This window comes from Aythya marila (genome assembly GCF_965140915.1).
Source record: "Aythya marila genome assembly, chromosome: 2".
Lineage (NCBI taxonomy): Eukaryota > Metazoa > Chordata > Aves > Anseriformes > Anatidae > Aythya > Aythya marila.
The window spans coordinates 55,206,951-55,231,987 of record NC_139043.1 but is presented as its reverse complement, the minus strand read 5'-3'; the positions used below and the strand labels follow the sequence as shown (position 1 = coordinate 55,231,987).

Here is a 25,037-nt window from a genome sequence, read left to right as displayed (position 1 = left end):
CCTTTGCTAATCCTTGGCCTTTATGCTCTGCATATAGGAATTATCAGCATTAATAATAATAATAATAATAATAAAAAAAAAGAACATTTAGAAAAAAATGTGGGGAACATTTAATATATGATTCCAGACCAATTACAGTAAAAGTAGCCCTTCTCTCTCTGCTTTGCCATTTTCTGTGTTTTAGGTTTTATTGCTGCTCAGAAAGCATCCATCCCCTCAAAATGAAGTGTGTAAAATTTACCACAAAACTCTTTCTGATTAAGTAATGAAGACAGCTTCCTTTCCTGTTATAGTCAGTTTTACCTATTTCATGCTTCTGTCCATAATTACAGGCCACTCCAAGGCAACAACAAGTTTGTTTTTTTTTTTTTTTAATAACTTACTTCATCATGACTTTGTGCTGCTGAGGACACTGGTTGGTAGAGTCCCTTGGGAGGCGGTTCTGAAGGGCAAAGGAGTCCAGGAAGGCTGGGCGCTCTTCGAGAGGGAAATCTTAATGGCGCAGGAACGGTCTGTCCCCATGTGCCCAAAGACGAGCTGGCGGGGAAGAAGACCAGCCTGGCTCAACAGAGAATTGTGGCTTGATCTTAGGAGAAAAAAGAGGGTTTATAATCTTTGGAAAAGTGGGCAGGCCACTAGGGAGGACTATAAAGATGTTGTGAGGCTGTGCAGGGACAAAATTAGAAAGGCCAAAGCTCATCTGGAGCACAATCTGGCTACTGCTGTTAAAGATAACAAAAAATGTTTTTATAAATACATCAACACAAAAAGGAGGACTAAGGAGAAACTCCATCCTTTACTGGATGCGGGGGGAAACTTAGTTACAAGAGATGAGGAAAAGGCGGAGGTGCTTAATGCCTTCTTCGCCTCAGTCTTTAGTGGCAATACCGGTTGTTCTCTGGATACTCAGTACCCTGAGCTGGTGGAAGGGGATGGGGAGCAGGATGTGGCCCTCACTATCCATGAACAACTGGTTGGTGACCTGCTACGGCACTTGGATGTGCACAAGTCGACGGGGCCGGATGGGATCCACCCAAGGGTACTGAGAGAACTGGCAGAGGAGCTGGCCAAGCCGCTTACCATCATTTATCAACAGTCCTGGCTACTGGGGGAGGTCCCAGTTGACTGGCGGCTAGCAAACATGACGCCCATCTACAAGAAGGGCTGGAGGGCAGACCCGGGAAACTACAGGCCTGTCAGTTTGACCTCAGTACCAGGGAATCTCATGGAGCAGATCCTCCTGAGAGTCATCATGCAGCACTTGCAGGGCAAGCAGGCGATCAGGCCCAGTCAGCATGGGCTTATGAAAGGCAGATCCTGCTTGATGAACCTGATCTCCTTCTATGACAAAGTGACGCGCTGGGTGGACGAGGGAAAGGCTGTGGATGTGGTCTACCTTGACTTCAGCAAGGCTTTTGACACTGTTTCCCACAGCATTCTCCTCAAGAAACTGGCTGCTCTTGACTTGGACTGGCGCACGCTTCGTTGGGTTAGAAACTGGCTGGATAGCCGGGCCCAAAGAGTCGTGATAAATGGAGTCAAGTCCAGTTGGAGGCCAGTCACTAGTGGCGTGCCCCAGGGCTCAGTGCTGGGGCCGGTCCTCTTTAATATCTTCATCAATGATCTGGATGAGGGCATGGAGTGCACCCTCAGTAAGTTTGCAGATGACACCAAGCTAGGTGTGTGTCGATCTGCTTGAGGGTAGGAAGGCTCTGCAGGAGGATCTGCATAGGCTGCACTGATGGGCTGACGTCAACTTCATGAAGTTCAACAAGGCCAAGTGCCGGGTCCTGCACCTGGGGTGCAATAACCCCAAGCAGAGCTACAGGCTGGGAGATGAGTGGTTGGAGAGCTGCCAGGCAGAGAAGGACCTGGGAGTGATGGTTGATAGTCAGCTGAATATGAGCCAGCAGTGTGCTCAGGTGGCCAAGAAGGCCAACAGCATCCTGGCTTGCATAAGAAACAGTGTGGCCAGCAGGGCTAGGGAAGTGATTGTCCCCCTGTACTCAGCTCTGGTGAGGCCGTACCTCGAGTACTGTGTTCAGTTTTGGGCCCCTTGCTACAAGAAGGACATGGAGGTGCTTGAGCAAGTCCAGAGGAGGGCAACCAAGCTGGTGAGGGGCCTGGAGAACAAGTCCTACGAGGAGCGGCTGAGGGAGCTGGGCTTGTTCAGCCTGGAGAAAAGGAGGCTCAGGGGTGACCTTATTGCTCCCTACAGATACCTTAAAGGAGGCTGTAGAGAGGTGGGGGTTGGTCTGTTCTCCCACGTGCCTGGTGACAGGACGAGGGGGAATGGGCTTAAGTTGTGCCAGGGGAGTTTTTGGTTGGATGTTAGGAAGAACTTCTTTACTGAAAGGGTTGTTAGACATTGGAACAGGCTGCCCAGGGAAGTGGTGGGTCACCATCCCTGGAAGTCTTCAAAAGACGTTTAAATGTAGAGCTTAGGGATATGGTTTAGTGGGGACTGTTAGTGTTAGGTCAGAGGTTGGACTCGATGATCTTGAGGTCACTTCCAACCTAGAAATTCTGTGATTCTGTGATCAGACTTTGTTACTCTCTCATAGGTACTCACCTCAATTGGTCATCTAATACCAATTGCAGAAGCAGCTTGCAGGGCTGCAGTTGAAAAAATGTGCCAGAGTCATAGCTCTAGGAAAGGACAGGTAGAAGGCATGAAAACACAGCAGTGGGCAAGGGATAAGTAGTTATTCTCCTCCTGCATATGTACTGGGGGCTTAAAGTACCAGATACTTGCATCTTTTCTGCAACAAGCACCAAAACGTCATGGAGCTTGGGCACATAGAATAGAATTGTTCAGTTGGAAAAGACCGTCAAAGATCAAGTGCAAGCACATCAGACTACTTCAGGGCTGACACAAAATTAGAACATATCATTAAAAATATTATCCACGTGCCTCTCAAACACAGACATGCACAGCACATCAACCACCACTCCTGGAGGCCTGTTCCAGTGTCTGTTTACCCTCTCAGTAAAGAAGCTTTCCCTAACATCCAGTCTGAACTTCCCCAATGCAGCTGAGAGCCATTCCCACTTGTCCTGCCACCAGGTACCAGAAAAAAAAAGACAATCATCTCTCTCAGCTTCCCCTCCTCAGGAAGGTGTGGAAAGCAATAAGGTCACCCCTCAATCTCATCTTCTTCAGGCTTGAGGAACCCAGTGTCCTCAGCCACTTCTCACCAGATATGCCTTCCAGCCTGCAGAGCTTTATTGTACGTGTACACCTACCAGAGCAGGATCATCAGAATAAAAGCACACACAGTCCTGCCTATCCACTAACCAAGAGGCAATTTCCCCAAAGTATATGCTGACAACTGAGGAAGCTTTCACGAGTTTGAAGTGAGAGTCAGCTGGGAAGCATTCAGTCAATTACGGAAACCATCCCAGTGATGAATTACACCAGACCTAGTGGCTAATGGAGACAAGTACCCACAGGCCTTTAGATAAACAAACAAACAAACAAACAAACAAACAAATAAATAAATGCAGAGAAGCTCTCCAAGGCCTGGAAAACCCAACTTCTTTCAATAATCACAGACCTTAGGGGAAGGAAAAAGGTAGTAATTAGAGAGGATTAACCACCAATTGTTTCCACTTCAGTGCCTTGATTATGGAAAGCAAGAAAGCAGCTGTGGCTGGCCCAGGATTCCCCCCAGCCCCCAGCAGAGTAGATACGTCATATTCTCACAGTGAAAGAAGCCTTCTTGAGAAGAAGGAGAGAAGCCTAGGGGAAAATAATTTACATGAATGAGTGCTTCTCTATATCTGTTTGTGCTACATACAGAAGAAGCTGAAAAATATGCTAAAGAGATGGTCTGAGACATGGAGTCCCTTCTTGCAGCTGACCAGATCTATCAGCTTGCTTCTGGCAGAGGGTAGTAGTCTCACGTGCAATTTTTCTTTCCTCGTTGTCCTGAACATTGCTGCTTGCCTTGTGCTGCCTCTGGTGCTCATTTTCTCTGTGAGCTAATTCAAGTCACTAACCTGGCAGAGAACAAACCTAGCAAAGAAGTGACCAGCAAGGGAGCAACTGGTGGCATAGAAGTGGAATGAAGCCTTTCTTGGGTGTTGTGTACGTGTTAGGCTGATTCAGCTGAAGTTCATGCTAGAGCTTTGGTCAGATTATTTATACAAAGTAAATAATATAATGAAATATACAACATACACTAGAAAGAACATTTTCTTTGGAGCTAATGATGTTCTCAGCTTGAGACCAAGCTTGTGCCCACTTATGTATTTTCTGCTTTCTGCTTACTTTATGCAACAATAAGACTGATTTCAGAGAGGGATTTCTATTTTCTGCATAAATGGCTGGGCTGGCACAAAGCAAGCTGCTATCCTTGGCTGGCAAGTGAGTCCTGATGAGAAAGCTATGGAGATGTCTTGAGGCACCAAGATACTGACCAAAAAATCCTGTGACTGATGTCATGGATATTTTGAATAACCATAATTTTAAACAAATCTAAAATTGCACAATGATTATTTATATTGCACTTTATAGATTTTCAGTTTTGGACAGATTGCTGTGAATAATTTTCTCCGGTAATTAACACAAGTGGTATATTAAATAACATGAAAATGAGGCAATCACAAACAACTATTCATACCACACACTTGAAGTGTGCGCATATACACTGCAGAAGTTTCTTTAAAACAATGCTAATCCATTGCACATTCATGCGTGTCTGAAAAGCAGTAAAGATGTGGTGCCCTCACCACAAGTGGGAGCATATTTTTTCTACTTTAAGAAAATCTTTTATTCTTTTCCTTTGATATCCATTTCATCTTCTGTTCTTCCTCCTTTGAGCTCTGTGCTGGAGATCTTCTATTTGCATACTAAAGAACCACTGCTGTTGCTTCTGTCCCTCTTGAACACTGCGGATGCTCCATTCTGTTACCAAATGCACCTGCAGGTGACATATGCTGAAGTCTACACTCTCCTGACGTGCTATACTGACGAGGTCAGTCACAATGTTAGGTTTCTTCTTTCTTGTGAGCACACACAACGTGCTTGCTTTCTCCAGGCGCTAGCGTGCCTCACAGGGTGGCAGAACACTCAGGTCCAAATTATTGCAGACCAGGCCTCTCCAGCCATGAGATCAGCTGGCAAAGCTTACAGCTTTACTCATCTGTTTATTTTTAACGAGGTGTTCCCGAACACTGGCACTGTTGGAGACCTTCAGTCCCAGGGGCACATCACGCGCCTGCTGGCACCCTGAGTGTAGGAGTTTGTGCCCAGAGCAGAAACATGCTTTTTTTCCCCATAGGGCTGCTTCTAAAACACGTCTTGGAAGCCGCAGGGTGCCTGTGCAGCCCCTCCTGCCGCACTTTTCTCCTTTCCCTCAGCTGGCAGACACCAGCCCACCTCAGAGAAAATAGGGGAGTGTTGGGGGTTGCCGGGGGGCGGGGCCGGAGGCATGGCCACGCCCACCCGCCGGCGCCAGTAGCGGCGGAGCGGTGCTTAATTTGCATATCGCCTTCCCAGAGGGCAGCGCGGCGTGGGTTGGCCGGCAGGGCCGTGTCCTGGACCCGCTCGGTGACCGATGCCCCAAATCCAGCCTGGCATCGAGAGGCAAGGCTGGTACCGAGATCACGGCATCAGGACACGGCACCAAAAGCACAGAACCAACAGTAGCCATATCCGGAAGAGTATGCAATACTGGAGGTATAAATAGACTCCTGGTAGGCAGTTGGTGTTGGCTGGTCCGAAGGTAGTGGGGTATCTCAATTGATTGTTCACAGTCAGTTACAGATTGATCTCCTCGTTCTCTCTTTCCCCCCTTCCCACTACTGCACTTGACTGGTCTTTTGCAGCCCCATCCTCGGGCAAGAGTCCCAGCGTTGCCTTTTGCAGGTCTCCGTGCAGCTCCCAGCCTCTCGGCTTGCCCTAGTGCAATAACAATTTTAAATACCTCCCAGCCTTTGCACCCCCTTCCCAGGGCTGGGCGTGGGGAAATACAGGTGCCAAGTCTGGCTCTAGTGCAAGCAACGGGGTTAATGAGTCAGAAAAACGTGGGATTTTAGAGCTCTGAGGGAATCCCAAGAGCACATTGGGTTTGCAGGTGTAAGAAGCCATGAGTTTTTGTGGGCAGGCAGGGGCTGGTTGGATGAGGCAAAATCTCTGGGTACAGGGAAGGCAGGCAATTTTTATTTATTTATTTATTTATTTTTTGTCACTGTAGCAGTCCTTATTCTGAAAAGGTAACATTGGATTCAACATAACAAAAAAAAAAAAAAAAATAAATAAAAAAGAGAGAGAGAAAAGAAACAACTTGACCTAGGAGAAAGGAAATATCTTAGCAGAGAACCACATAATAACCACTTCTTTTTGGATGCCAAACACGTTAAGTCCAGCAGTATATTTTTGAATGCATTTGACTGACTCTTTGAAGTTAGTTTCTTTGTCTATTATAGAAGCCGTTCTTGAGTCAAGCAATGCACATTCTTTCTTTTACTGAGATTAAAAATGAGTGGACTAAATCTATTATTGATTTCAGCTAGTGATAAGCTAAAACTGGTGTTTTAAGACCAGACTTTTTTTTTTTTTGTCAAACAATAACACAATACCTGTCATTCCAAGTAGATCTTTATGCTTTTCTACTTATTCTGTATCTGAATTAACACATTTTTCAGACTTCACTTTCAAAATCTTTCAAAGACTTTCAAAAGTCTTCACTTTTTTTTTTTTTTTCCCACTCACATAGTTATTGATCTGTATTTGCTAATGTTATGATGAGTGATGAGCAGTACTATGTGTGGTGACATTTATAGTGATCTTTACACATTATTTGAATTTTCTCTTTATTTTCCGAGCATTATGCTTTTGATCAATCAGCTAGGTCTGGTCCTTCAAACTGCAGTGTTCCACAGCTATGAGGATGACTTGTTACTTACACATCCATTGTTCAGCTGCATCTCCTCAGGCTGAGGTGTTTAAGTACAGTGTGGCTGATTAAGGTTGACCATTCCTACATTATCCAACAACTTAATTATCAGCAAAACAAGGATGCATTGTTAGAAATAAAGCACACACTGATTTGCTTGTACCACTGAAGCTGTTGCCACATCACTGGGATCAAAGACGTTTTGATCCTTAGCAGTCCTGTTGGACAGCTGTCAGCATGAGGAAGCGCTGCCTGTCCTCCTGCTGCTGTGCCACTACAGAAAACAGCAAGCATCAAGGATCTCATTAATGGTGGTGTATTGTGGAAGCATGAAAATGAAAAACAAAGCCCACAGTGACCTTTTTTTCATTTATTCAGTGATTTTTCTATTTAAAGATTTAACAACAGCTTTGTCTGAATTGAACTCTAAGGATGAGTTCTCAGAAAAATAGAGGGAGGCAGATTAGTAAGGCCACTTAAATTTCAATGGAATGGTTAGTACACCAATAAATGCCTCTCTAGATTTGCACATACTGCTTGCTTATTTCTCCTTCAGATTTGTTGGAAGGATCTTGAACAAAGCTCAACCCCCCTGCCACTAGGCCTTCTGTGAAGACCTCTAGGTAAAAGCAGAAGTAATATGAACTATATCACTGTAATTGAATGCAAAATTGCCTTCTGTACTCAAAATAGTACTACTTTCAAGGCACGATCCATTACCTGAATGCATTTTGCGGACATCAGTGTAGCATCAGCACTTAACGAAAGCTCTATGACTTATGTGTAGACTTTTTTTTTAAATGGGTACATAGGTTAAATGCAAGTTATTAGGCTTAAACAGCTGGAAACACAGACTGATATATAAAGAAATCAGAGTGAGTAAATGGTCATGTCTAGTCTTGATTTCTCAGACTTTATAGAAATGTGGGTTATCAGTTACTTTTCTTCTGAGCCCACCTTCTGCAGTATTTTTTTTTATGCTACTTCTATCACTTTGAGCAGCAGTGTGCTAGGCTGTATTACAGAATAATTCTCTATTGTAAGACAAAGCATACTAAATTTCAAGAAGGTTACTGTAGCTTAGATAAAGCAAGAAGTAGCACATTAATCAAGAGCAGGCTGACAAACATCAGCTTTCACAATGAAGAAACAAATGGCTGTTCAAAACCCCAGCACAATGAAATCCATCAAAGGATTGGGTTACTGATAGTGATAAGGGTTTTATTTGCATGGTTGTGTTAAATGTAGCTTTATCTTCTCTGTGTTTTTGTTTACCAAGCTGCACAGAGCTTGGGATTTGAACAAAGAGCATTTCTGGAAGGGAAACTTCTGCCTTTCTGATGTATAGAGTCATGGTAACTCACAGAGGAAATCTTTTCCTCTCTACAAGCAGAGATGAAAATGGAGAGTGGCCACAACCTTCCAGACCAAGTCGTTCCTGTACCGAGCAGTCTCACTCAGCCTCTGCCAAGGACTTGGCCAGACAGGCCTTCAGGAGTTCCCGAGAGCCATGGTACAAAGACTCAGGTAACCACAAGGTGGCTTCGCGTAAGACCAGCTGTTCATGGCACAGGAACCTCATTCATGCTGAAATGACAGTAGTCCATGGCTCCTGGACTGTGGAAGGATGCACAATAGCATCTAAAGAAGTCAGCTTCAGGGCCAAGGGTCTGCCAAAGATGAGCAAGCAGCCTTCTGCGCTCTGTGGGACTCTGGACACAGATTTCAAGTGAGGCTGTGTGCCTAGAAAGCTTTTGCCAGCCCATGGCTTCCTGCAACCTACTACAGGTTCAGGCAGGAAAAGCAGGGAAGCCCTTCTTCCTTGACACCAGGGGACCCTGGCCACCATGGACCATGGTGATTTGTAGTGATTCCTGTGACAACACACAATTCAAACCAATGTCCCTGAAAAACCTAGTAACAGAGGCAAGGTAGTGCAGCACTTCAGAGCTTTCAGATACCATTGGTCACAGCTACCCACTTTTTACCAAAAAGGGAGCTATGCAACTTAAGCAATTTGGCTTTTGCTTGCTGTACTTAACAAATACATGGCTTTGTATCGCTTTTGTGGATTACATACTCGCTTGCATGGGGCTTGATATACTCATTACCCCACAGGCTGCAACACTCAGTCCTCTGATCCTTGTACAGTTCCACTTCATATCATGACCAAATGCATTTTGGAGCACAGCCAGCTTGCAGGGGTTTTACCTGCCTACTGTAAGAGAAAGGACAGAATTTTGACCACATTTATTGCTGCTTTCTGAAGTCTTTAACCCCTAACATACATTCTTATTCACAGTTGATTTTCCAGAAGCCCATTATCTCAACATATAGCCTTACACGAGGGCAAATATCTTCATGAAATTGTCTGCTCTGTAATGCCTCGCTTGCTACCAAACACATCTTGGGCCATCCCCAAACATCACCATAATTAACAGCTTAGAAGAACAAAATTGTTTTATAGAAGCCAGGTTGTAACTTTGATTGCAGAAAGATGGCTTGTTAATCTCTTTCAATACAAAACAAAAAGTCAGCATCAAGGTCCCAGGACAGCATTTGCTGTGGCCTTGACTACCCTACAGATAGAACAGAAACTCAGTTTCAGCAAATGAGTGGCTGTGCTGCCACCCCAGTCCTCTGCCCTTCAGGGCAAGGGAGTAGCCGTGAAGTCTCAGCTCTGACTACATAAACTGTACCCCCGTTTACAGATGATTTTTTTCCCACCCTCAAAGCTGTGCATGAGAACATGATCTGGTAAGTAGGTCTTTCCCACTGAGCTCCTTGCAGCCTATCTGGGAATGGTTACTGCTATGCAATCGTGTGCTGAAGCCTGAACTGTAAGCTTTCTTCCACTTGAAACTACAACCAGAGGTGGTATCATATGCTTGTACAGCTGTGTTAAGATCAGGTGACCTCCTCCCTTGCTTTTTTGCACTGTGTGTATTTTTTCTCCCCTTTTTGTAAGAGGTGAAACACCAAAACTGACCAGTAGCACTTAGGTAATACCTTAATGGAGTTTAGGATGAATAGACGCCACTCTAATGTGAAAGGGAAACAGAAAGGGAACAGAACAGAAACAGAAAGGGAAAAGCATTTAATAGAAGTAGATGGTATGACTTATTTTCCTTATAGGCATCAAGCATATTTTTGGAAAAGTCACCTTTCAAGTAGATAGCTTTATCTAGCCACGGCCTAATGATCAAACCACCCCAGTGAGACTCCTAGCTCAGGGCCAAGTCTCAGAGAAAGTCTGTGAGATGCTGACAATGCACGCAACAGGGGATGGGATATTGGAGCTAAGGAAGTTCATTTGCTTTCCAGTATAACTTTGCTTCAAGTTGAGAGACAACAGAATTCTTTAGTCTGCTGGAAAGTAGTCAGGATAAATACATCAGTTACAGAGTGGAGGTGCCGAGGAGCACAGGCAAGGACTTGTGAGAAATACAGCCAAATGACACCAACACAGAATGAGGAATTCTCCACTCTTTAATGCTCATAAACCAAACCTATAACCTCATGGTTGTAACTAACTCATGGCAACAGTGCCTGCTCTTGCAGCTCACAGATGCCAGGAAATTAAATTAGTAATACTACAGCTAGGCTTATTTCTCTCTTACACAGCTCTGACTCGAGCACTGCCACCCCAAAATACAATCCAGTCCCTGAGCACAGCCCTAAGTATCTGCAACCCAGGCTGTCTCCACCTGCAAAGGCAGGGAAGAGAAAGCACACAGGACTGCCATGCAAGCACAGCTCTGCCACTCCCAGGGCCTTGTATAGCTGCAAGGCTCTCGGCAGGCTGGAGAGCTTGCTTTCAACCCAGTGGCTTCTGCCCACACAGCCTCCTGTGGAAGACAGATCTCCAGAAACAGTACTGGCAGTGATACGAAGTTAGCAGCTGCAAGAAGAGAGGTGGAAAATTCTTATCAGCTTTTGACATTTACTGTCCCAAGAATGGAGCCTCAGCCCCAGCTTTAGTCCTCAGCACCAGCAAGGGATTCCCTCCCCCACTACATGTTCTATATTTATCTGTGTCCTCCTGTTGGTTAGGCAACATCTGTTTTGGAATAAATACCTACAAGCCTGCAACTACGCTATTGTAAGAGCAAATGATAAGCAGGAGCACTTTAGTTTCCCGCAGCGTCAAGTGAGGTATCTCAGGGATAGAACCTAAACTATGTTTGAGAACAGATTTAGAAAGTCTGTGCTTGCTTCTTTGAAAAACCGAGCTGATAGGAACTGGCAGAGACAGGACAGAACATTCTGCTTGGGTTATATACATCCTCTAAAGCTGAAAAATCATCTTAAACACATTGACGCTCAGCTAAGTTTGATCTCAGTCCTATTACCTACACAATTACCACAGATTGTGGCCTCTGAAGGCTCTACAGAAAAGCTGTAAACAGAAACAGCAAATGATGAAGATAATGCACTTTGGAAGAGTCTTGTAGATGAAGCATTGCCTAAACTTAACATGCATCTGTATGTTTAGGGACAGTATAGGAAAGCCTTTTCTACTCTGAAGAGAAGACTAACAATGCCAGGGAATGAAGTAAATGACTACACCTGCTTTAACACAAAGCAGCAATTGAGATGTTATCCTGAGTAAGTAAATGCTCAGCACTTCTCAGCTTCCTCTGATAAGCAACAGGAGCTAAATGCAATCTCTCACACCCCAGCACTCTATGGAGATCTAATACCATCCCCTTCATTCATAATCTGCTGGTGAGCTTTGTTCAATAGCTTCAGTTTAATTTTTAGTGAAGGGAAAGCTTTCATGCAGTCTCATTCACCTCTGCGAGAGTTTAGTCATACTTTGCTGGGTAGGTTGTTAACTGTCAGGTGGAAACAGTCCCTTACTGAGGCAGAGGCATACCCCCTTTAACAGGGATGTAAAGTACACTAGGAGAGGAGAAGCATTACTTGTCCCTTTGCAGGCTTTGGGTTGTATTTTAACAACCAAATCCTGGATGTGGGTTTATTCTTGCTACACAGAAGATGCCGTCTCATCAGGAGAAAAAAAGACTGTGTGGTGGTTTTAGATTTCACACCCTCCAAAAAGTTGAAAAACTAATGCAGCACAGAAACAGAGGGAAGACTTGGTCTTTTGGTCTTTTCTAAGACAGAAAACAATGCTGCTAGGTCAGGAGCATTACCTGTAAAGTTAAGTTTGCTGCAAAATTGCTCCAGTGACACTCAAGTGGCACACGCTATGGCATCAGAGTTCTGGAAAAAGGCAGGCTGTTTCTGAACTGTTAAGTCCAGTCTTTCCCACAGAAGAATCAGTACCAAACACTATCTTCTCTGAGACAGCAACACACAGACCTGGTATCAGAATCCAAGCACTAGCCCCACTAGATGTTATTTCCATCATGCTCCAATTGCTCCAAAACATATTTGGGAAGACTAAGATATAAATTGGTCAATATGAACACATATCAAATTTTTCTAAGTGACTTCTCATTATTATATCATCACCCGCTCTACAGAGATCCATAAATCAAAAGCAGACAAGTCTAGTGTGTATTTAGCACGTTACTGGTGTCTTATCTCAATAGCACTGAGTACTTCATCCACACTTTAGAAAACCCCCTTTCTTACCCTCAATCTATACAGTAATACAGTCACCTGAGTAAGTATACAGAAATATAGCAAGAGAGCTTGGCTTCCTGCTCCCAAAGTAACTATACCAACAAAGAAGACAAGTATATTTGGTAGAGGAATTTGGTTTTCTCTTTTTGGTAGTATCTTTTAACTTCTAAAAAACAGTTGCATTGAAATCAAAGAATCAAGGTCAAGATAGTCACAAAAAATAAAGGATGTATTTTTCCTCCAAAGATCAAAACCATAACTAACGTAAGACATTCATATCATAGAAGTTCAGTGTCCAGAGAAAACTTTCCTGCAATGCAAAAAGACATACTGCAATTGCTTTACTGCTCAACAATTTCCTTGTTCCAACTGCTGAATTCTTCTCTCAGGAAGTTTTGTCGGTAACTTTCTTTAAACTACAAGGTACAAAAAATTCTTTCTTTACCATCCCTCATCTTATCTAAAGCTCTTCTTTTGTTCTGGAGAGTTTTGTCGCATGCTCCTCTATGAATTTGCTCAAATGCTCTAAATCTCTGTCCCCGCCTTCAAATTTAATAGGATTGTTCTTCTTGTCCTTCGGAGCGAAGTAGATAGTAGGGAATCCTTCTACTTTGTAGTGGTCATTTGTCACGTCATTGGCAGTAGCATCCATCTTGGCTATGACTAGATTTTTCTCATTCTTGTATTTTTTGCCTAGCTCATTATACACTGGTTCTAGTTTCTTGCAGTGTCCACACCACGGGGCATAGAACTCTATGAGAACATCATTCTTTGGATCCATTACTATGGTATCAAAAGTTTTACCCACTACCACTTTCACAGGCCCTTTGTTATTTTTTGGCACCGGCTGGGACTTCACAATAGGCTTCAGTTTTCCTAGAAGAAAGGAAAACACGCACCATTATTAGTGTAGAATAAAAACAATCCTTATGATCTCCCCTAAGAAAGGGCAGAAGTACATTCTCACACCAAGGAAAAGTGTTGCACCACTAAATGAGCTTACCTCTACAGGAAACACTGGCTAGCTTGCTGACTATTTTTTTAGTATGGCAAGCTTGTGAAATATTGGCAACAATATCTCAATTCTCTATAAGCTTCCTCCCGTTTTTTCTGGTATCCATCCATAATGTATTAGACAGTGACTTACACTAGCCATGAATATGAATGATCAACAGGCACTTCAAAGCTACAAGCAGCTTTTAGGCTTACCAAACACATTCAGTGTTAGCTAGATATTAGCTAGTGTCAGCTAGATGCCACAGCATAGATAAAACAACAAAGTTAATGTACCAAGGTTAAAAGAAAAAAAAAAAAAAGGCAAGAATCATCCAAAAGTTTTAAGCCACAGAGCGCCACAAGGTTGCACATATGATTTTATTGTAGCCATAATACTGGGAAAAAGTGATGGAAGGAAAACAAGCAAATGTCTTTTTTCTTTTTAGGAACTATACCTTTTTTGAATGCCAGCACAAATTGCCTGAGTACATCAGAATCAAACTCCTCTGGCTCCATGGCATATTTCTTGCCACCTTCATCCAGAATGGCAACATTGACATCCTCTCCACTCTCAAGAAGTCCTAAATCCTTTATTTCAGAAGAATAATCTTCCTCATCAGAAACAGCAAACACATATTCAGGGAAGTCCTTGGCCACTTCCAGAACTTTGCCTCTCCAGTACTGAGTAGCTAAAGAACCAGAATACAACAGGATTAGTGATTTCTAGTTACTTATCGCTTGCTTCCTTCCAAAGAAGAGGGATGGTGAACTTACCAACACGATAGTCAAAACTGAAGTCTACAGTATAATAGACAACCACTAGAGGACGCTTCGTGTATCTTTTAACATCATTGGAAGGCTTGCGATGACCAACTAGAGGCAAAGCATGTTTTAACACGTGCTCTTTGATCTCTGATCCATCTGTAGAATCCTGCCAAAAAAAAGAAAAACAGGGAAAAGACATGCGAATAAGTGGCATTTCTGTTACACAGTACTGGAAACTAGTATTTGTGCATGCATGACTAAGGAAGTGGCATGTTATAAACAATGCCCTCACCATATTCTTCAAATCCTTAAGCATTAATAATTATTTAGTGTTCTACCCCTAACCTGAACATTGCAGTAGTAAATTATTTGAATGCATAATCTCTGTGTTAATTTCATAAAGTTTTGAAGAACAAACCAAAATAATTTCAGGAGACAAACAGGTCGCCTCACATATGTAATGGACTATTTCCATCAGAAAGATGCCAACTGCTCATACATACAAATAAAGCCTTCAATCTCTTCAGAAACTTTGTAGCGTTGGACCAATTACTCACTTTAAGATCCAAAATATGCATCTTGGGCTCATGCTTTGACTGAAATTTTTCTGGTTGCATTACAACCAGTTTTCCAGGAGATGCTTTCAATAGTTTTGCAATCTCGTTGCTGAAGGTGTGGTGAAACTTGTAGTCTTCTCTTAAGCCATTAGCTGAAAAAAGGTTAAGAAAAATGAAGAGTCATAAAGAACTGAACTGACAGCCTTCAACCAAAATCTTAGTACTGTACTGCACAGAAATTCTCTCAGACACGTTATGGCCCAGAGTCTTAGGTAACAGCTCTCACCTCCAAACTGGGAAACATGGGATACAGTTCTGTATCTTGCCATGCCAGAACTGCCAGATCAGCTCTTAATCCAGATATAAACAATGGCAGCCCCAGAAACAGGCATAGCCATGTCATGAGGAATAGCCCTTACTTCTCTCAAGGCTCAAACAGAAAGAGAGTGGCTGTAAGTAAATCAATCCTGTGAGACAAGGATTGATTAGAGGATCTGAGCACTTACAGTGCTTTGCCTCTTACGCGTGGTAGCAAAAATTGTTAACAGGACTATCAGCATGTTATGTCAATGTGGTGGTAAAAATAAGCATTGCTGGGAATGGTTAAGCTAAACTGACCCAGAGATGGATGATGATCCTTCCTTAAAGTCTCTCCACCCCAAATAAACTCAGTAGAGTCCAGCCTCTGGAACTGTCAGATATGAAGCCAACAAAAGCACATGACAAAGCTAGCAAGAAGCTGTGACTTGTTCCTCAGCTAGGAATTTTCTTTAGGGATGCAACATCAAGAGATTATGTCCTGTGACTTGCCGATACTTCAGTTACACGATCAAGACCTGGTATGAGCTTTTTTCCTTGAGTAAAAGTGGAAGATCACCCTTCAGTCTCCTTTTCCCTCTTTAAGTCCCTTACTGAATTCAGAGCAAAAATAAAGGAACTTCTCATGCATAAAGTCTTGGACAGAATATCAACAACCTGGTCTTCTAATATTTTAAAATATTACTTACCTGCTTCCTGATAGAGCTGATAGGCTTTGTCAGTCTCTCCGCTAAAGATACCAATAATGATGACATCATCCCCATCCTTCAGAAATTCCTGTACCTGCTTGGTAGCCTGAATCTGTTTAGATGGAGGACCAGCCTGTTCAATCATGTAGTCGACAATACCTGCAAGACAAACCCACCCCCAAGAAATTGCTTAGAACATTTACTGAACTGAAAGGTTCAGGCATTTTCTCTACAGCATCGTTTAATACCATATTCCCCACTGACACCTTTCTTTCTGTGCAGCCTTTCCACAATAACCAAGAGACCACATCAACAGGACTGCAGTCATGGTCTTCAAAGGCTTCAGTTCTGGATAGTCTCTTTTAGGCTGCTTTCAAGGACTTCCATGGATATCAGATCCAATTACCTTCCCAGTAATTCATCTTTTTGAAATTTTAGATCCTCCATAGTCTTGTGACCCTGCTATGAGACATGATTCCACTCGGATATTGCTAATTCTTCTCTCAATATTACTGAGCACTTCACCAGCCCTTACACAGCAGGGCAACTAATGGCTGCTCATTTACTCATACTGCCAGCTTGTACATTTACTTTATATTAAAAGGAGCTTACAGTGCCACCATAAGATGTTACAAGGATAAGACTAATTTATTCTGCTGGCTTGTGTAGATATGACTACATCTTTTTTTCAGGTTCCTCTAACTACTATTCCTAGGATGCGAACAAGTTTGCAAGCTCTAGTGTTACATCAATACATTTATAGTCAAGCCCAAAGAAAATAAAAGAGAAGGCACAATACCATATTTTTCTCGGGGACCATTGTAGTCATAAGGTTTGCCTTTGCGGAATATTTTCAGAGTTGGGTAGCCACTAACATCAAACTTCTTTGCAAGGTCAGTTTCAGCGGTGGCATCGACTTTAGCCAGAGGAATAGGAGGTGTGCGCTTGCTGAGCTCCTGAGCAGCCTTCTCATATTCTGGAGCAAGCCTTTTGCAGTGTCCGCACCTAAAGAAGGAGGAAGGTGAAAGGCAATTTTTACAATGTACATGTATAGTCCTGCTAGTTACCTTTACCTCTGCAGTGAAAGAGCTGCAAGCCTCTTTATTAGAGACATAATGACAGAAAACAGCTTCAACAAGCACGTTCAGGCCAGCTGTGCTAGTAAAGCAGAGGTGACTGCCTTCCTGCTTACCATGGAGCATAGAATTCCACCAGAATTATGTCAGCACCATTCACAACATCATCAAAGTTATCTTGGGTCAATACCATTGTAGCTTCTGGTGGAGGAGTCCAGTTGGGGTCAGAAACCTCCTTGACTTTGGCTACAATTTCTGAAAGATAGTTCAATAGCCCAGTTAAAGTTTGCACTATCACATCTGTAGCATATCAAAAGGAAGAGTCAACATCAAGATATCAGAGCAGCAAGCACGGTCTTAGAACAAACAGTCAAGTTTTTATATTGGTTTACACTATATCACTTTTTTTTTTTTTTTTTTTAATAAAGCTCCTTTATAGTCTACTTTACTGCTGGTATTGCCAAGGTCTTTAATATTCTCTTCACCTACTCAGCACCTGAATTATGCAGAACACAGTCTATACTTCACAGCAAGTTATTATGTGAATTCCATTCAAAGCAGACAGAAAAGGTAGTTTTTCCTTCTGACTGGAGTGAAGATAGACAAGTTCATTAAGTGAGAAACACAGGGTTTTATACCCAATGTCAATTTACAAACCTGATGTTTCCTACTGGCTGATCTCTCATCAAGCACAACAATACCTCCTACTCTAATCAAGTAATGATTTTAAAAACCTTTCCTCACTAAAAGCACTACAGATTACCTGCAGAATTACCTTCTAGTACAGAGAATTTAGAAGACTGGACAAAATTTCAGCCTTCATAATACTGTTCCTCTTAACACAATGGAATTTAAGATCAAAGTCCTTGAAAATACATGGTCTGAGTAGCAAAACAATACAATTCCTTGCTTTGTCATGAAGAACTGTAAGGGACTGGTGCTTACCATCTTCTGTTCGAGAACCATCATAGTCAACAGGCTGGCCTTTTTTCAGGATTTTAATGGTTGGGTAGCCACTGACATCAAAACGACTTGCTAGCGAAGTGGCTGCAGTAGCATCAATTTTGGCAACTGGAATAGGAGGGTCATTTTCTTTCAAAGTTTTGGCTATCTTCTCATATTCAGGAGCAAACTGCTTGCAGTGCCCACACCTGTAAAAGACAAAAGTAGACAGATAAATGCAAGGCAGACATGGAGATGTATTTTACTACCCCACATTTCCAGGAGGCCTTCTACCAGATGTTCACAGTATCAAGAGTATTTGTCTTGCTATATTTTCAGACTCATGGGGGGTGGTAGTGGTGGTGAGAGGGCAAGAGATGCTATAGCTAGTTCACTCAAATCACAACCTTTCTTCTTTTTCCACTCCCACACCTATTCAAAAGATACCATATATGCTTCTTAAAGCCTCCATAAGAAAATTTAATGACTACTTCTACAAAGTTGCAAACCTTGTACTGTGCTTCTCCTCCCTGCCCCCAGATAGCATCTCACTCAGACTTCAGCTTCTCCCTAATCTGATCTGGGTTCATCTTCTCTATCTGGTACCCTAAAATTAAACTGAAGAGAAAAATGAACCAGAAGTTAACTGGGCTTTAATGAAGCCTCGCATCCACTCTCATATCATAACACCTGTTCTCTCTGACCATGCCAAAACTCTCTGGGAAGAGCATGACTTACTGCTGCAAAAAATGGCACAGCAGAGGATACCAGCATATGAGAAGCTGAATATAGCTTGACAAACTGAAGACAGAACAGGAAAAAAAAAGTAGCATGTAACAGACAGCCTGTATTCCTTAGCCTCTCAACTGGCAGGAGAGGGTGGAGGAAAAAAAGAAGTGTCTAGTCTGTGGTGACAACACATCCTTCTACTTGGTTATATTAAGCTTCACGTTCAGTTTTCAAGCTGGCAAACTACAGTTGCCAAAAAGGAATAGGCTTCCATGTGATGAGACTGGTATTAGATAAAACACAACTCTCCCTCAAGTGAGATCATACTCACCCCCCCCCCCCCCCCCCACTCAAAGACTAGAAAAAGTCCTGGACATCAGGAATAGGTTCTTCACCAAGAGGGTTGTCGTGCACTGGAACAGGCTCCCCAGTGAAGTAGTCACTGCACCAAGCCTGTCTGAATTTAAAAAGCAATTGGACTGTGCACTTAGTCACATGGTCTGAACTTTTGGGCAGACCTGTGCGGTGCCAGGAGTTGGACTTGATGATCCTTATGGGTCCCTTCCAACTTGGGATATTCTATGATTCTATGAAACAGGACACATGGGTAAGTCAAATGAATTATCCATTATATCACTAAGCCACAAAGGAAGAGAGGTTCTGGCAGCAGCACTAATGCACCAGCTTGACTGCAAATAGTCTACTCTTATTTTTCCCATTAATGATCCTCATTATTTTTGCCCATAATAATGCAAAAAAAAAAAAAAGGATACATTCTGGTTTAAGTTCTCTGTCTCAGTTGTACACAGGTAAATCCATGGTAGCTCCCAAGTGTACTGGTGTAACTCAGCGTACATGATCAAAATTCTGCTGGCGTACGTGGCACTGTTTAAACTAGAAGTATGAAGGAACTATATCCTTACACCGCATCCTTCTGGCAAGGACAAAGACTGGAACTTCAAAAGGAAAACCTCCCAGTTAGGCAGGCCTCCTTCTCGAAGTACATCTAGAAGTACACTGGTTTTAGATAGGCCAACAGGACAAGACAGCGGGCTGCATGGTCATACTGCACAACTTTTCTGGGGCTCACTGGGACCATCTCTGTTCCCTGACAAGAATAGAGCAGAGACAGACCCCGAGCAGTGCTTCCCCTGGCACAGGAGCCCTCAGTATGACCTAAACACGTGGTGACAGAAAACAGCATGCTCTTTCCTATGTTACAGGAGCAGGGAAAGGGATACCTCCAGAACCATCTCCTGCCCTGGACAACAGCACAGTCCAGTACTGGTCCTCCTTGGCCTTTGAAACCACCTATGCTTTTAAACCAGTCATGACCCAGACATCTGCTTTTAGAATCACAGCCTACTAACATGAGGAAACAGTATCAACAACTCCTCACTCCCTAAAACAGTTCAGATAGATACTTGGTAAAGAGTAGAAACAAACAAGCAAACATCTCTACCCCAAAAACAACAGCCCAAGCTCACTTTTTAGGATTGCATATTGCCAAAAAATCCCCCAGAACCCATCCCATTCTGCCACCTAAGGAGGTGCTGAAGACCGTGAACTCACCATGGCGCGTAGAACTCCAGCAGCACAGTGTCCTTGTCTGCAGTAAAGGTGTCAAAGTTTGCATCATTCAAGATCAACACACCATTCTCTTCTTTAACTTCAGAATCATCATCGTCATCATCTTCCTCTTCATCATCGTCATCATCATCATCATCATCAATTTCTTTTGTAAGTGATTCTGGAAAAGTAGAATTAAAAAAAATGCAGTACAGACTAGATTGTGTCAAGCTTAATGTTTCAGTAACTACCAGGTTAAAGATGGATTAGATGTATCCTGTACTTAAAGAAGTACTAGGTCAGTTCCTGTTCCACATCCAGTGACAGCTGCCCAAGTTTGGGAATTTTTGTTTCCATCCCCAACTGCTCAAGCCCAGCCCTGCCACCCCGACCTATCCTGCTTTCAGTTACATAGATGTTTCAATTCATTAAAGAGGCTTTCTACATGCAAAAGCATCACTCTGCTTGTAGGCTCAGAATCAGCACCAGGCTGTGGAGCGAGTGTAAAAACAAACTGACTGTCACATAACACACCCCTGCAAACCCATCCCCAGGCATATGATAGATACAAGATGCCCTTCTGAAACAAATGGAGTGAGGCCCCCCACCCAGGGGGCCCTTTGGTTTAAGGAGTCCAAAACCACTAGAACAGGCCTTTGGAGAAGACAGATTTGCTCAATTTGAGAAGCGGGACTTGCACATGAAATCTGATGCCAAGACACTTCAGCCAGTTCAGTCTGCCTTAGAATTTGAGATGGTGTCTTTAACATTTGATCATTCACGTGTTCTTTTAAAGACGTTATTAAAACTGCTATAATTCTAGGCAAACAAACCTTACTGAACGTTTTTATAGGAATTTCAGTCACAGAACAAATGATGACAGTACGTCATCCCTAATGTAAAACATGCATCAGTGTAACTAAGGTCCTTTTAGCCACATGGAGTTCCATGGTTAAAAAAGCAGGAAGAAGATTAAAAGTTGCCTTGTTCAAAACTATATATTCTCTACCTAAGTTTAGCTAGCTTTCAACTACGTTGACATGGAGGACTGCAGGAGGCAGTAGATAACGTACACATAGTCTATGTGTCCAGGACAAGAATTCTGAAAATACTCTTGATTTTGCCTGGAATTTGAAGTCAAGAATTACAAATATGTAATATTCAGTGGCCAGGTACAAACAGGAAAAAATGGAAGAAAACCCAGTTTATTTTCAGGCCAACAGCAAACCACAGCAACATTCTCATCATGGACATTATACCACTAAATACCGATAACCATTTTTATGTTAAAAGATACTAAAAAAAAAAAGTAAGTGCATATGCTCTCTGCATAAACGTATTTTCTAGAGGAGGGTATATTTTAATTAGAACCCAATTTTATACAATGCCAAAATAGTGAAGTCTCTAACACAGTCAGAGATCACAGGAGATCATTTATCACATAATGGATGTCACCTGGATTAAGTTTCTTAACAACTACTACTGTTTCCCTCTCATCTAAACATCAGCTAAAAGCACTATTTACAACTGGACAATGCCTTCTGTGTTGCTGCCTCAGAGCACTTGCAGTAGTAGAAGGGCTGAGCTTCCAAACACACTACAAGAGAATTCCTAGGGCATTCATTTATTTACATTTGGGAATGCCACTGTGAGAAAGCTAGCTGTCAGGGATGTTCAGCAGCCAAAACTTCTGCTGACATCAGTGCTCAGTAGATTCAAGGGCTGTATTTTACTGCAGGGAGTTCCAGGCTGGTGTGTGCCTGGATTCCCAGGGAGCTGTGCAATACCCGTTGCTTTTCCAAGCAAAGCACATCAGACTTGACTTTTTAACAAGGAAGGAACTTGAGCAAAACTCATTAGTCAATTCTTCTTGTGCAGCTTTGAAACTGACCAGACTGCAAGTCTTGTTTCTGCTCACAACATTAGCTTCCCTCCTGTAAGAAAAAGACTGCTGCAGTAACAGCAACATAAGCTCGGAGCTTGGAAAGGCAAGAACCAAGAATCACACATGGAGATTCTGCTCAAATTAAGAACTCTAAACCACTGGATCTCATGTGTATCACTGAAGTAATTTTATATCTTTCACTGGAAGCAGTTGCACAGCCTGCCAACATGAAGCTTTGACACGGATGTATGGTCATTACACACATCTACTTCCTCCTCCCCAGAGGTGGAGGCATGATAAAGGCACGTAAAATCAGGACTCTAGGCCTTCCAAAATATCTTAAGGAGAACATGCATTTCTGTAACAATCATGAACTCATCCTCTGGAGTCTGTAGCTTCACTGACACTTAGGATCGCTTTAGCTACCTCTATCGCCTCTCCCAGCATTGGGACCGAAAGACCTGCTTTAAGGACCTGAGCAGCTAAGGGGGCAGTGAGGCTTTTGTCATTAAGGAACTTTGCTTTGAGTCGATTTACATTTTCAAGAGAACAGACAGAGAATGAGTGTAACTGTGACATCTAATACAGTAGAAGTAACAAGTTAGTATTTGTATAACACAGCTCAAGAAAATAAAACAGCTGCACCCAAACTATCTTTGTTTCTTAAAGCTACTTGCAAAGAAGGTTAACAAGGCAGTGAAACGACAGCTCTGCTATAACTTGTCCTCAAGTAGAGTACGAAGAGTTTCATACCCCAAATTTCAACGCATTATTACTTAAGCCAACTAATAAAGATGATGCTCATTTTAAAACTCCAGGTATGTGACACTGACTGGCAGGCCTTTTTTGGGATGATGGGCTACTCTAACTGATACTGATTTATGCAGTGGCTTTACTGAACTTTCAACCCTTGCTGGAAACCTGGCCTGAAAAGTTTTCCGTGCGTAAGATGATTCCTGTGTGAAAAAGCTGGACCCAAACACGGACAGCTTCTGGATGCTGCCTGGAAGCCTCCTTTGGGAAGGGCAGCGTCGAGGCTGCTTCCAGCCAGCTGACCTCCATCTCCAGAAACACGGCGGCCGAGACCTGTAATCTGCAGCCAGGTCACTCAAAAGCCTTATTTAGGAAAGCCGCTTTCCTCCACCTTTTCCGTACCGGATTCTCTGCGTGGACCCTGCCTTGTAGCCATGCAAGGGGCGTAACAGCCACGGCCTGCCCATCGCAACTCCGGGGCTTTGCCACACGCTTACAACCACCCGATTTAATCAGCAGAGATGGAACAAGCGCACCCCCCCCCCCCATCCCCCCCGGCCCGAAGCGGGGCTCCCCACGGCTCCCGCCCCGCCCCGCGCTCACCTTCGTCCTCCTCGGCCGCCGCGCCGCGCGCCAGCACGGCCAGCGCCAGCGCCACCCCCAGCAGCAGCAGCAGCGCCCGCACCCCGCGACGCCTCATCCCGCCGCTGCTACTCCTGCTGCTGCTGCTGCTGCTGCTGCTCCTACTGCTGCTGCTGCTGCTGCTGCTGCTGCTGCCGCCGCCTCGGCGCGCCCCCTGATTGGCTGCTGCCGCCGCCCGGCCCGGCCCGGCTCCGCTGCGGCGGGGCGAGGAGCGCACGGGGCCGTCGGCGCGCAGCTGCACGCCCTGCTCTGAGCTGCCGCGCGCCCATTGGCTGCCCGCCGGCCGCCAACCGCCGGCCGCCACGAGCATGGTGGCGCAGCCGCGCTGCGAGCGGAGGGGCGGCCGCGGGGAGGGAAGGGAGCGGGGGTTCCCCGCCCGCCCGCCGGGCGTAGCGCGACGTTGGCGCTGGGGACTGGTGGGCGCCGCCGGGGGGAGGGCGCAAGGGCGGTGGCGGCGGCCTGTCAGGGCGAGCCGCGTGCGCGGCGGGCGGGGGCTGCCCGTGAGGGGGCGGTGAGGGGCCGCAGGGGGCGGGTGGGCGTGTGAGGTGACAGAACGGCACACAAAAAAAATCCTGCTTTTAGTTAATTATTATTTTTTTTTCTTCAAATTAAATGTGTATTGCTACAGCCGAGTGGGACCTTGTGAGACCTGGTTTGAAAAGCTGTCTTGATCCCGCCGGATTTTGGAATAAATATGAAAATAAACAGAGTTTGTTCTGATGATGTGTTTTATTGGCGTAGGCGCACAGTAATGTGGTGGTGGTACATAGCCGGGTTGGATACTGCCCTGAATGTGAAAAATTAAAGATTATAGGAGGTTGCTGTTCACAGGGTGTTGGTTAACACTACCATTGATTTGAATGTAGTGCGGGTGTGTGAAATATTTCCTGCCTTCCTCATCTGGGTTCGCAAGAGAAATATTTACAGGGTGTCTGGCTAACATGACCATTGATTTGTGGCCACAAGATAGAGCACAGGAAGTTCCACACCAACATGCGAAAAAACTTCTTCACGGTGAGGGTGATGGAGCACTGGGACAGGCTGCCCAGGGAAGCTGTGGAGTCTCCTTCTCTGGAGATATTCAAGGTCCGTCTGGACACCTACCTGGGCAGCCTGCTCTAGGGAACCTGCTTTGGCAGGGGGGTTGAACCCAATGAGCTCTCGAGGTCCCTTCCAACCCCTACAATTCTGTGATTTGAGTGTATTGCTGGTGTGTGGAATATTTGCTACCCTCCTCATCTGAGTTCTGCCATAAGACAAATGGTTGCTACTGCAATCCATTTTATCCCAACGTTGTTTGGAGATTAACCAGCAGACAGCTTGATAATATCAATATTACACCAATATAGGGGAGTGCTGTCAGACCCAGCACTTCAGGGTGACGTTGTTTGGACATTGGAAAACAGGTGAAAAAAGCTCACAGAAAAAAAATAAATAAATAAATAACCAGGTAAGAGGGAGTAGTGTGATTATTGCTTTCATCTGTTAGAATGTGAAATGCAGGATTAAACAGTTTTTCTTCTGTGACAGCTAAGTTTTATACTTATTAACCAAGCTGAAAAACGAGGTTAGTAGACTTGCTAGAGAGTCACAGATGACAGGCACCAAGATGCAGCTAG

At 43.9% G+C, this 25,037-nt stretch overlaps 1 protein-coding gene and 1 long non-coding RNA gene across 2 annotated transcripts; one reads left to right on the top strand and one right to left on the bottom strand.

The window, feature by feature from the left end:
- Positions 1-5,588: 5,588 nt before the first annotated feature.
- LOC309875133 lies at positions 5,589-12,941 on the top strand. Its single transcript, XR_014316995.1, has 2 exons — positions 5,589-5,683; positions 8,296-12,941. It is a non-coding gene; the product is annotated as an uncharacterized lncRNA (long non-coding RNA).
- Positions 12,616-23,677, bottom strand: PDIA4 (protein disulfide isomerase family A member 4). Its single transcript, XM_082754202.1, has 10 exons — positions 23,380-23,677; positions 20,142-20,319; positions 17,844-18,049; positions 17,015-17,153; positions 16,622-16,827; positions 15,823-15,981; positions 14,816-14,967; positions 14,268-14,424; positions 13,949-14,182; positions 12,616-13,373 (listed from the first exon to the last, which is right to left on the bottom strand). The coding sequence occupies exons 1-10, from the start codon at positions 23,474-23,476 to the stop codon at positions 12,958-12,960; spliced, it is 1,944 nt and encodes a 647-aa protein (XP_082610328.1). The 5' UTR covers positions 23,477-23,677; the 3' UTR covers positions 12,616-12,957.
- Between the last annotated feature and the right edge of the window lie 1,360 nt (positions 23,678-25,037).

What these genes read in the sequence shown, in the direction of transcription:
- PDIA4 (XM_082754202.1), bottom strand. Translation starts at nt 23,476, where the DNA reads ATGAGGCGTCGCGGGGTGCGGGCGCTGCTGCTGCTGCTGGGGGTGGCG. An exon ending in TGGTCCCCGAGAAAAATATG is followed by an intron (nt 15,982 to 16,621) that starts GTATTGTGCCTT and finishes TTTGTCTTGCAG; the next exon opens with GTATTGTCGACTACATGATT. An exon ending in CAGTTTTGACTATCGTGTTG is followed by an intron (nt 14,183 to 14,267) that starts GTAAGTTCACCA and finishes CTGGTTCTTTAG; the next exon opens with CTACTCAGTACTGGAGAGGC.